The sequence below is a fragment of the Nestor notabilis genome, unplaced genomic scaffold, assembly GCF_000696875.1.
Source record: "Nestor notabilis isolate BGI_N333 unplaced genomic scaffold, ASM69687v1 scaffold8788, whole genome shotgun sequence".
Classification (NCBI taxonomy): Eukaryota; Metazoa; Chordata; class Aves; order Psittaciformes; family Psittacidae; genus Nestor; species Nestor notabilis.
The window spans coordinates 33,486-46,555 of NW_009940556.1; the positions used below are offsets into that span (position 1 = coordinate 33,486).

Here is a 13,070-nt window from a genome sequence, read left to right on the forward strand (position 1 = left end):
CGCCCAGCATTAGGAACCTCACAGTGGGTTTGATGTTGCTTTCTCTTACCCGGCTGCATGTTCACCTGGTCAGTGAGATGCACTGATCTATTTGCAGTCATGCCTGACTGTGGCCAAAGTTTGCATCGCAACAAATCCCACTTCAACTGCTCCCTCCCAAGTACAGAGGAGAGGCTTTGCCTGTGATGCATGGGAAAGTTCTGCGCTCTAATTGTTCATCCTACCCACAAACAGTCACTGCTCCTGGCTCTTGTTTCCCCCACCATGTATCCAAGTGTCTTAATGAAGCAAACATGATAAGTAGGATAATCAGCATCTCCCATCAAATTCAATGGGGTCTCTGCACCCCAGATGGGCCACATTGATCTTGGGACATCCTCTCAGACCACACAGTGACTCTCCCTTCTCATCTTCCCCCGCGCATTTTCCCTCACCCTGATTTTTCTGCTGAACTTTCTAGTCAAAGAGCATTTACTGACCACGGCTCGAAAACAAAACCAATCTTGTTCTGCCTCAGTAACACATGATGTCAAGGGTTCATGGAGAAAGGGCACAGGATGTAAGAAGCCCAGAGGGCACCAGAGGGCTGCAAGGTTCAAGCACCACTTCCCAAACACAAGGACTGGGTGGGCACCAGCAGGAAGCTGGGCACATACCACATGGAAGAGTACTCAAGGGTCTAAATCAGCTGAAAACCAGACACCAATTGATACCAGTGGCTAAAATGACGTGAGAAAGCGGGAGTTCAGCTCACGAATTCACACTGTGGAAACCCTCACAGATGCCAATAGAACACTGCCACACTGCAGGTGAAAGCTGCTTTCAGCAAAACTCTAACTCCTGATGAAGTTGTTCTGCTGCCAAAGCACTGCAGCAGCTGGTGGCTCACCAAAACCTTCCATCACTACACGACAATTTCCACCTCCTCCAGGGAGAGCTCCACCAGCCCTTGGACAGCCTCATCCTGCCCAGGGCACAGCTCCTATCTGGGGCAGAAGACCATGCAACCTCCCCGAAACCGCTCCAAATGGAAAGCAAAGCAACCATCCTCCTTGGCAGTGGGAAATTCCACCCGCGTGAAGGGTTTCCTTATTTTTCTTGTTTAGCTTATTTCCCAGTGCTGAAGCCACATCATCCCGATGGCATGGGCTGAGCTCATGGGATTCCCCTTCGCTCGGACACCGCTGCCTGATGAACCATGAGGAACCAGCGCTGCTTCCTGCTGCCCGGGCTTCCAGTCACAAACTACATGTTTTCCAAGAAAAGTATAAACAGTAAATGATAGCTCTTTATGGCAGGAAATGCCTTTTTAATCTGAAGTGGAGAGTTGTATACTCTTATTTAAATCTATCACAGACAACATTAGCCATTTGGGAGCCTTATAAGGAGCACTCATTCTGCCTGGATCATTTGTGATTCGTACTGGGAACCTTTAGCTACAGAATTAACACCAAAAAACAACCCCAAGCCTTCATTTTGCTTTGAAATACTCCAAAGAAGTGAATGGAAAGACCTTTAAATGTGTGTTTATTGAACAGATGCTTAGGAAAATAATAGCTCTATATTAATGAAATGTGAGGCTTTGCCCAAAGGAGATATTGACCCCAGTGCGACTCTTGGGTCAATAAAACCTCCACTGGGTTAAAGGATCTGACCCAGCCCACAGGCTGGACAAGCCTTCAACATACAAATTATAACCCACAGGTATAAATGAACCAAACCTGTTTCTTGTATCAGTGGCCTTTTAAAAATGATTTTGCTTTGCTGTTTTTAAAACTGCAGAGCAATTACACAGACCACGAGGATGCACCAGAACGGAGCCTAGAGGCACGTCTGCTCCAGGACCTTCCACAAAGAGCCCAGCAAAGCTGGCACACAAGCACCTCAAACAGAAGAGGACCTACCTGTTCACGGAGAGCAGTAGCTGGTCCATGCATGCTTTGATCTTGTTTTGTGCTTCTAGATGTGTCATGTTCTCCGTGCTCTCCCCATTAATTGCCAGAATGATATCTCCTGGGCACAGGTTTGCCATGGCAGCTTTACTGCCAGGGTTAATCTAGGCAGGGAGAAACAAAGGGGTTACTTAAAAGAATGCTCTGCTTAAAAAAAGCCCAGTTTCTTGGAATAAGCAGCAGATAAAGGAATAGTTATTTCTGGAGAAGACATGTGTTTTGCCCATACCAGTGGCATCTACCAGAGGCTGGATGTCAGAGCCAGGGTTCACGGCTCAGCCCCAGTTCTCCGGGGGCCATCCCCTACAACAATGCTCTCTGAAAGAAGAGCTTTCTGTCAACCCCGGCCAGTGTGTGACCAGCTCCTGTCTTCAGATTTGTCTCCTGCTTGACACAAGGCAGTACCCTCCTCCAGAGAGATGCTTTACGCTCCTTTGGCTTGGAGGCCTGAAATCACGCTGCGAGAGCCAATGCCTAAAGCTCACATGAACCCCTCCTCTTTGGCTAACTGTGTAGTTAGAAGACATATGCAGCCCCCTAATTGCTTCCTGTGGAGAGGTTACATTTGACATCAGTTTTTCCTGACCATCATTCAAACGACTTGTCTCTTTCTAGCCCTGCACGGAGTATCACACAGCTCGTTAAGGCTCCACAACCCCTTCCTTCTGGTTTTGTAGCAATGCCAGAACCTTATAAAACTTGTAACTTCTTTCCTGAGGAACTACTGACAGGTCCAGGTACCGTTTGTGGTCAGCCATAAGACCAATCCTGCAGCCCATAAAAGAGTTCCTCGAGAAATTACTGTTTCATTTACATCAGCCCAAATGTGGTTTTCATTTCTGCAGTAATACAAAATGATGCGAGGCCCAGGCAGGACAGGTAAATGTGTCTGTTTAAACTCTTAATAGCGATGTGCTTGCCCTCTAATTTCCCCTCCAGTCATTCAGAGCATCTGCTAATGCTGCACTAGGCGACCACATGGTTTATCAAGCGAGAAAGTAGAGCCTGACTTTCGGTTATTCATCTCTCACTGCATTTAGAGGGTGGTGGTGCTTTGAATCCATTTGCTCTTGATTTAAACAGGTGAAATCCCCAGTCTCAGGTCTCTGCTTCATCACACCCTGCTCAGAAGATCCAGGCAACAGCATCCCTGCTCTGCCATCCACCTCCCCTTGGATGCAGCTTGTGTCGCTGCATGGTGGCAACCAGACACTACTAAACCAGGATGGGTTTTCACAGTTTGAGACCACGTGGTGGCCATGAACCCCCCAACCACCATGAAACACTCAGTCTTCTAGAAAGGAGGGATGCACGTGTCCCTGTGTCCATCTCTGTTTTCTCCGGTTCCGTTTCCACAGGGAGTTTGAAAAGGATCTAGTCTTGCTGCCAAAGCCCTGTGTGGGTCACGCTGGGGCTGCTCACAGGACCGAGACTGGTCAAACAGCCAGTGAGGGGCAGGCAGCACCCAGCATAACACAGACCTGCTGCACCGCTCCTGTGTGACTACAGCCACCAACACCCCCAAAACACAAACCTGAAGGTGATTGAGGAGCTCCAAACCACTCTTTACATTTAAGTAGAGCTGGCAGCTTGAATTAAGCCTTTTGTTGCATTGTCAGAGTAAATCAGTGTTTGCCATTTGCTCTTCAATAGTTTCAGCTGGGCTGTTTTGCACTAAAACCTTGCCAAACCAACTCCTCCCCTGCTCACAGGCTCCCTGTGACTCAGAGCGAACAACAGGAGGTATTTCTGCACGCAGCACACACGAGCTGTAAAGCTCCGACACAGGACATTTTGAGCCAGGGTAGGTTTATTTTGTCCTGTTGGGGTTTTTGAGCCTCTCTAAGACAACATGGCATTCGCAGAGCCTTAAGGGCCTTCTACAGCCACAGAAGCTGCCAGACCTACCAGAAAGTCAACCAGAAGCTCAACCAGCATCTCCAAAGAAGCATCTCCATGTGCTTGCCTATTGTTATCTGCTTCCCTGGGTGTGTGCCCTGCAGTGGGCTTTTGGACTAACAGACCTTCAGTTTGACCCAGGACAGCTGCATTTTGTTCTTGTCTATTCAATGCTGTCTAGATGTCCAATGGATTGTTCTCCTTGTGCTGATCTTAACCAGCTTGTCGTTTCCTTGGAGAATAAGCTGTTCATAAATGGGGCTCTTAGCTGTTTCCTACTTTTAGATTCTGGTTTATTTCAAATTATTTTGGCAGTATCTTCCTATTAGCAACTTATGCAAGCCATGGAGATGACTGAGGGCTCGAAATGGAGCTGCACTCCAAGAACTCATTAGTTTGAGATATAGCATCGCTGCCACAGCAGCTTGGGAATTAGTATCGTAATGTCTGTCAGGTCCAGAGTTTGTATTTCAGTGAATAACGTTTAAAATACTTCAAACCAAGTTCTCCCAACTCACAGCTGTGCTGTGACACCAAACATGCCGCAGAAAGCCCTACTAGCCTGGTTATGGGCCAGGACTGCGTCTGAATCCTCATGCAAGGGTCCTACGTGCTTTGCTCCACGTGGATCCATGCAGACAGCCTCCTGCAAACCCAGAATCTCCCTCAGGACAAGGTTGTGATTTTATACAGAGCATCACCTCCACACTGAGGATAAAGATGGGACCCACAGGTGGTAGCACTGTCCAACATCCCACAAATTGATGACTTGGTAAAAGGAGATACTGACCAGTGAGCTACTCTCACACCATCACAAACCAATCGGTTTTAGATATGCTTTTGGTTTTCCTATTATTTTCCCTTCCACCTTTCCCAAGATTACCACCCAGCTCTCTGCTGGTCCCCTAAGGGGACCAGCTTCAAGCACCCCCTCCCCAGCCAAGTGGCTACTCTGATGCTATGGAACAGACTGGAAAGAGCCCAAAGCCAGCAGCAGCTATCTTATCTGGCCACCGGAGCCTTGTTAGGATTTACTGAGTGCTAGCATCTGACATCAGGCCAATAAAATAAAGCACATTAAGGCAGCTGTTGTGCTAGGCCAGTTGGTGTTGGAAGCTGCACAATCTCATTTAGTGAGCAAGATTACTTGCACCGAGAGAAGTTTACTCATCAAACACACACAGCGTTACACTTTCCCCCCTGGAGAGCAGCCACAGGAGCGTGCCAGGGCTGCAGGGCAAAGTCCCCTGTGTCCCACTGCCCCTGCAGGGACAGCTCAGCTCTAGAACTGGGTCAACGCCACAAGCTGAAACAATCACAGCCTCAGTGAAAGGTTAATTTGTTATATTAACTTAACCTTTTTTAACCCTTTTCCCCCAAAACCTGCCTCTGTAACATCTCCTGGGTCAGGACCCAAGGATGAGGAATATGGTTCCTCCTCACTTCCTGCATAGTCTGGGCACAGCCATTGGAAAGAAGAATTTAGTATTTATTCTCCTAGTACTTTTTACTCAAATTAACAAAAAGTACCTATTCAGGCCAAATCTATCCAGTAAAGGCAGCTTTCTCTCTGCCAGATCTCCTTCTCCTTTTAAAAGAAGCAGTACTACACCAAAAGACAGAGAATCCCACCAATTAATGAAGCCATCTCCCCAGGACTTCATGGGTTAAAACACGCAATCCCATAGGAGAAGCCTACACAGACCACACCACTCTTCTCTTAAATCAATGGTGGTCTGTTACAGGCCAAGTGGGGGGGAATTTTCTGTTCTGCAAGTGTGATCAAAAGGGCCTGATTAAAGCCTTCGAGAGGCTTTCAAGATAGTGTGACAAAATTCTCAGCTTCGAAACAAAGGCAGCCTGTTCTGCTATCGGGAAACACGCGACGGGGCAGCAGCCGAGCTTACGGTAGCAGGAGCTTTTAAAGCAGGAAGAACCCAGAGCGAAATGACTAACTAGTGGAGATAAACTCCCCAAATCCTTTAAGCATTCTTTGCAGGGATTCTCTTCAGAGCACCCCGCCTTCATCAAGCCATTTGCATTTTTCTAATTGCTCATATAAATCCCCATCGCGACACTACCCAGGTTTGCTGCACAGCCCAGTCAATGAAGAGCATTGCTTAGGCAACTCTAATTTCTTTAACTACTGAAGAAAACAAGCAACTTAAGAGCATAAAAGGGAAAGAACCAGAGGACAAGTGTTACAAAAGGCAAGACACTTGAAAATCCTTTCAAATCCAAGTACTGATGGATCCAAATCCAAATTTAGATTCATAGTGCAGATCCTAATCCAGCTCAAAGGCTGAGGTCTCTGTACAAGGAAAAGGCTGTGAACCATTGAAATCAGACACGAGTTTTAGAGCAACCAGCCACATAACCCGAGTGAAACCCCAAAATGCTGATTGAGAAAGACAGAGGTCACTGAGACACCCACATCTGGCTTGTTTTTGCCAGAAGCTTGCTGTGCTCAGCCCAAGGGTACTCAGAACTCCGAGCAGGAGCTTCTGCTTACCAGAAGCTTTACATGTCCTAAAGGCTTCTGGAAAGTGTTTTCTGGTTTATAGTGAATGACTCCAGCTGAGCATCTGCTCCATGGTGCCTGTTACTGAATGGTCAGTTCAATAACAGTTTCTTTTAGCTCTGCATTGCTCGTATCTGATAATTAAGACTAATTACGTTAAATAAATCTTCTTTAACTGGGTATATTTTGCTTTCTGAGCCTTGGACTGTAACATGTCATTCACACGTAATCTGCTATCAGTCCTCACAACGTGTAAAACTACTTAAGGCTTAATGGGTGCAAATTTGAGTTGCTCTGGTTGACAAGAAAGATTGAGTGTGGCACGAGCATTGAGGCATCTTTACAATGTTTGGAAGATTTATGGGCTGAAATCCTCTTGCACAGCAAGTTTTTCTTTATTTTTCAGTTTCCAATAGAGATCTGCTCCCTCTGTGAGAAAACCAGGTTTATCTCAGGTCTCTCTGGCTGTTAGAGCTACTGGAATGCCACGCTGCAGCTCCACATTTTTGCAACGGTTCCAAGTAACCCAATGAATCCTGGCTTTGCTGACGTTGTTGTGCAAGTCCTGAAGTAGAAACCAAACCCAACCTTATCTATCTTCCAAGGCTTGGGGCATGTGCAGCGTTAATGGCTGTGCACAAATCCTCTCCATTAACAGGCTGTGGCTGGATACGCCGTGGTTTCCTTCTGCACACATCTGGCTGACAGCGAGTCAAGCAGAGGATCTCCTGTGAACATGTTTGCTTTAGCTGGTTTTATCAGCACGACGAGATGTGCTGTTTTCCTTCACACTCCAGCACCTGTGGTCACAGATGGCTTAGAAAATAAAAACATTTGCACTAAGTGTTTGGGTATCCAAGAACACTCAGTCAGTGCATTTTGAGAGCCCACAAATCAAACAAAGTCAGTTACAAATACAATATTCAAGAGGACTTGTGCCTTCTAGGATTTGCTACACAACTCCTGATGTGCATTTTGCCCCCAAGCTAAAGTAAAAGAAATTGCAATAGCCTACACTAATCCCACACAATCCGTAATGGCATATTTGTATTAAAACTAAAGGATTTATCTACCCCAAGCAGGACCAGGATTAATCACCAGCTATTGGGCCATACAGCAACAAAAATAAAGGATAATGCCATGTATTTTCTCTTGTGTGCTTCCTACACTAACAGGGCCACTTCAGTGAGCCTGTTATGTAGCTTTGTTCTCTTTTACCCCTGCATCAAGTGGGATACAGCGATTGTAACTCTGAATACCTGTCCCAACAGGCAATCATTAATCTTCAAGAAGTTGGAGAATCGACATCACCATCAGTTAAAAGAAAATCAAAAAGGGAAAAGCAAATCAGAAATCAAACCCCACAACCCCCTATATCCCCAGCTCAGAACCACTTACACTGAGCTCATTCTGCTTTGTTCAACCTGGCAGAGGCCCCAAGTGTTTTCGAGGGTGTGCTGGGTTTATTTTGCTCAACTCGCCCCAAGGTCAGCCCTTGCATGAATGGACCTACATGAATCATTCTTTCCGCCTGCTTTCCCACTCCGGATTATCAGTGTGCTTGATTACAGTAATTAGCATTAGCCTTTCATTCCAGCATATTCTACCATTACTGTCTCCTGAACCAGCACGAGCATTTATTCTTCTCTTTCAGATATTAAATAAAGCCTCAGCGAGAGAATAACTTCAGCAGCAAATCTATTTGTTACATACTTTTGCTAGTTCTTACCTGTAATTCAGATTAACTGTTAAGTACCACTACAGCTTCAAGTGGAACCACCCAGATCCCTCACTCCAGACCTCACAACAAGCAATCACTGGGAGAACCATGAGAACAGAAAAGAAACTATTTCCTTCCACTTAAAATCATCTAACTTGAACTATTACATGCTAACAAGCTTTAATATGCAACCGGCTGAGAAACAGCTACCATCACTTGCGTCTATCCAGGCAATAAACCAACAAAAGGTCAGCAGAAATCTGCTGGGGCCCTAGTTTGGGGGTTCATCAACACAGACAAAATACTTCAGCCCATTTGGGAGAGCTGCACAAAATGCATCACTTCCATTTAATAAACAATCAAATCCATACAAGTTCATGTAAAGCCAGGAAGCAACCCGGATGGAAAGCAAAGCAAAAAGCCCCGTTCCCTTTGCTGGCATCTCCGGTTCTTGCCTTCGCCACCACGCGTGGAGTTCCCGGGGTAAGGAAGCCTGCCCAGCCCTTGTGCTCTGCCATCCCCACCCCAGAGCACGCAAGAACACGCCTCAGAAATTACTAGTCCGAGTGGGAACTCTCAGCATTCAGGCAGGATCACAGCAACGCACTCGGGCATTTGCCGGCTGCCCAGAGAGAATCAACGAGACCACTTTTACTGGAATTCCTCCCTCCGCAGAATTCCTTCTCGAGTATCCTGACCTTTAACAGGACACGTATTTGCTCAAATACAAAAGCTACTTCAGCTTAAAAGTCAACCTTAACTCAAACAATACCTGGATAATGGATTGCAGACCAATTATTTCTCGCCCTTCTTGTGTTACAGTTCCAAGCCAGCATTGAAAAATGCTAGAGCCCAGTGGGTGAAGTGATGCTGAAGGCAGCAGATACAGGGAAAACTGCAGTAAAAGCTTAGAAACCATTCTGGATTCAGTCCATTTGACAATTATGTGTTTAGCCAAGCTATGTATCCATGATTCTAACAGCAGCAAGTGCTTGGCTTAGCACTGGCAGAGCTGGGTTGATGACAATATAGACTGCTCTAGGAGCTGGACAAACAAGTTCAAGTGATTAAACACATTCAGCTCCTCTCATTACACTAATGAATGATTATCTTTTAATCCCAGGCAAGGGGTAGATCAATGTGATCCCACACAGAGCGGCAGCACTCACTGACATGGTTACAAGCACAACGCAGAGCAGCTGAGTAAGTTATTCCATTGCTGTTCCTGAACCCCGGTTGCTGCTCAAAGGCAATGTTGTTGCTACCTGGAGTAAGAGACACAGTAAATCCCCTTTCCCACTAAGGGCAAACACAGAACCCAGTTGTTAACCTGCTCAACCAAGGAAAAGCAGCTGTCAGCTCCCAGAAGCTTAATTAAGTCTTAAAACCACTTTCTATCAAGGTATTAAGGCCAACTCTCAGCAGATGTTTTGAGTCATTCCCCTTCCCCTATAAATATAATTAGGAGAAGGAACCATTAATTACAGTGTACTACACCTGGCATTAGCTTACTTAACTGTGGGTATAAAACAAGCTGGGTTTCTTCCCCAGAGCACAGCCTGGGGCTACAATTCCCTTCTTAGCACTGTACCAGCATCACTCCTGTTTGTGGCTGCTACAGCACCTCAGAGCTGTGTCTCCCCAAAACCACCCTAGCAAAGTCCAGTCCTGCTTGTCTGGGTCCCCCCAAAATGCAAGCTGAAACAGGGAACAGAAGGCTGGCCAGCACACCCATCTTGTTGTGTGACCACATGAGAAAGATGCCCTAAACACTCCCTTCTGGATTCGCATTTGTCTTTCCTTATCTTTAGAAGTGCAGAACTTGATGCTCCAAGTGTGGCCTCCCTAGGGCTCAGCATCAGCCACTTGAGCAATCAGATCTTTACCACTTGGCACCTAAGATTGTTCAAACCACAGAGGGAAGTGACCTGCTTCCAAGAGAAATCCATCTTTGCTTGATTTCATGAGTGTATTTGAAACATCTGCATGGGATAGGCTCAGCATTACCACCTGCACAAGTGCAGTGCAGGGGGTTACAGTGAGTCCTGGAAAGCAAGTCAAATCCTATTCCAAAGCAGAATCGTGTGATCCTTCCTTTCCTTGCTGCCAAATAGATATTTTTTTCAAGTTTATCCTTTTAACAACACTACCACAAGCCACTTCTGGGGACCTGCCCCTGCACAGTGTTTAGCTGCATCACTGTGCCTCTTGCTCAGCTCAGCCCCATCCAGCAGCTCCTTTCCTCCTGATGGCTTCCTTAACTCCTCTCTAGCAGCGACACTTGGACTTCACATCCCACAAACACAACATCAAGGAACTCTGCCTGCACTCAACCCAGACCAACAACATCAGACAGGCTTTGCACAAGAAGCTGCACCCTCTAGGGTTCCCCCAGCAGAGAGCGAAGTATCACTTGCGGTAGCTCCTGGGGCTCCAACACATCTCTAGTGTCCAGTTAGAGGTAGTGAGAGGTTTGGGGAGAAACTGTTTCTGTAGTAGCTGAACAGAGAGTAGAGAACACCAGCCTACTAGTGACCAAGTATTCTTCTTTGACCCCTGCACAGATGAATTGCTGTTTCATAAGGAGACAGCCAGCCTCAGGCACCCAGGACTGGATGTGGGTGGCTTCTGGATGCCTCAAATCCCAAACTGCAGCCTATGACTTCCCAAGGTAACCAGTGCAGGTAGGATGCTCGCAGAGCTGTAAGCCCCCCTCGAGCACACAAGTGGGGCACAGCAAAGCCGCATCCAGCCCAGCACACCCAGAGCACGTTGGCACACAGATGGATGTGTGAATCCCAGACCCTGGTCCTGCCTCCCGGCAGAATTCCTGCTCTTCAAAATATGCTTGTAATTTAATGACATTTTAATATAAAACAATCAAACCAACCAAACAAAAAAAGCACTTTGAAGGAAGCACAAGTCAGCCAGAAGCCTCAGCAATTAGACTACAAGAGCCTCCCTCCCTCCTGCTGCAGCCCATCCTGGGATTCAAGCTGGATAGAACAGATTTCCTGGTCAGACAATGACAGAATAAAAGTGAATACAGCACTACACCAGCTCCATCCTCTGCAGAGACAGGGCTGGAGGGACCCACCACCAAGCAAGCCCCTTCCCACATCCCCACAGCTGGGAGCTGCAGCAGAAGCTAATTCTTCCCCAGTTTTAACATCTTCTGGTGCTATTTGCAAAGCCAGTGAGGTCTCTCCTTGCTTTAAGAGACCGGAGCCCAAGCTGAGCACCATACACCCTTATTTACATCCCAGCACGCTGTTTATCACCCCCCAGAGCAGCAGTTAGCAGCAGCACATCAGAGCATCACCCCTCTCTTCAGCGGGAGCAGAAGTGAAAAAGAATCTTAATGTAAAGGCTGCCACACTCAGTACCATGACATAACACCCTGTGAGCCCTGCTTGTGTTACAGCTCGTTGTGATCCAAAGCAAGCCTGTCCTGATGAGAATGAGCCTCACACCTCCCAGGTTTGCTGAATCAAACAAGGAATTTGGCAAGGCACCTGCCTAGGCAGAAGCAGACTTTGTTTTTTCTTGTTTAATATTAAACCAAACTTCTTTTTTCAAAGTAACAGGAAAAGAGGCTCCCTCCGCTCAACTGGGATATTCATTTCCACGCAAGGAACACTTTCACAGGCACCAAGAGGTGATTTTGTGTTATGCTGTGATACATCCCACGTTACTGGGGGAGAAACAGGACATCCCCGCGCCCAGAAGGCGCAGGCTGAGCCCCAGAAGCCGAGCGTCTCCCCTCGCAGCACAGCCAGCCCTTGCTCCCTGCACTGCCCTGGTCTTCCCTCCTCTCCATCCATCTCCTGCTGCTCCCCCAAAGAAACTCTCGCTGGAACACTTGCTAAGGGACATTGCAAAGTAAAAACAGAGACATAAAGCTGTGTAATAGATGCATTGGGACCCAAATACAAACTGAGCCTCTTTAAAATATGATCTCTTCCATAATTACTTCTTTAAAACTCAGGGAATGCGTTTTCCCTTTTCCATCACAGCTTTGGCAGATGAACGAAGAGACAGCAAACAGCTTGGATGCGTTACGACAGTATTTTTAACTTACAGCTCCTTTCAAAGCTTTTCAATGCTCTTGGGGTTTGTTCAAGCGCTCCGGCAGCAGCTACCCAGGAGAGCCCAGCAATACCACACCACTGCAAGGCGCTGTGGAAGGACGGGAGCCTCAGCTCTCCAGCCCCTTCCCAGGCCAGCCGACGGTGATGGAAGCACCAGTGTCTGCGAGAATGTACCCGGCTTGGTCGCAGCACCTCATCCATCACCTAACCCATCACACCACATCACCGTGCTCCTTCCTGCACGGGGGACGGTTTGTTTTCACATCTATCTACACACAAAGACTATTTCAAGCTAACCACCTTAGGAAAGAAGTTTCCAGAAATACATCTTTGTGAGGTTAAACGCAAGTGCGAGCACACTTACACAGTAATTACTACCAGCCCGCAGGGACCCCATAATGCAGCAGCCTGCACAGAGAAACTTCTTGCTGACTTTACTTGTGCCTGCCTAAAAAAACCCCAACAGCCTGTGAACTCGGTCCAGGGCACAAGTCCAAGCGCTGAGGACTGAAAACTTTGGAAGTCTATCTTTATGATTTTAACACCCCCCAAAAAATAAAGCGTGGAGAAGGCTATCAGCTCTGTGCTAGCACAGCTGAGACAGCGCTGTGTTCAGAGAGGATCGCTTACTTGCCTCTATTTGGGAGTATAGATAGTAACAGCGGTTTAAAAAGCCCCCAAGCGATGCTGACCGCTAGCCCCGAGTACCAACAGCCCCGTTCCCCATCAGCTGCCGCCGGCTCCGCTCCGCGCCCGGGCTCACCCTGGAGATGGTCAGCGGAGCACTGAAGTCTTTACCGCCCACCAAGCGAAAACCCCATGGCGAGGGACCACGCAGGACCACCGAGTGGGACATAGCGGCGGCGGAGCACTCCGTGCCCACGAGC

General features: G+C 47.3%; 1 protein-coding gene across 1 annotated transcript in view; it reads right to left on the reverse strand.

The window, feature by feature from the left end:
• PDLIM4 (PDZ and LIM domain 4) overlaps positions 1-13,039 on the reverse strand; it is a 40,171-nt gene extending 27,132 nt beyond the window's left edge. Inside the window, exons 1-2 of the mRNA XM_010020417.1 lie at positions 12,947-13,039; positions 1,905-2,056 (exon numbers count right to left, since the gene is read on the reverse strand). Coding sequence (XP_010018719.1) covers positions 1,905-2,056; positions 12,947-13,039 — 245 coding nt within the window. The remainder of the gene's footprint in view (positions 1-1,904; positions 2,057-12,946) is intronic.
• Positions 13,040-13,070: the final 31 nt, after the last annotated feature.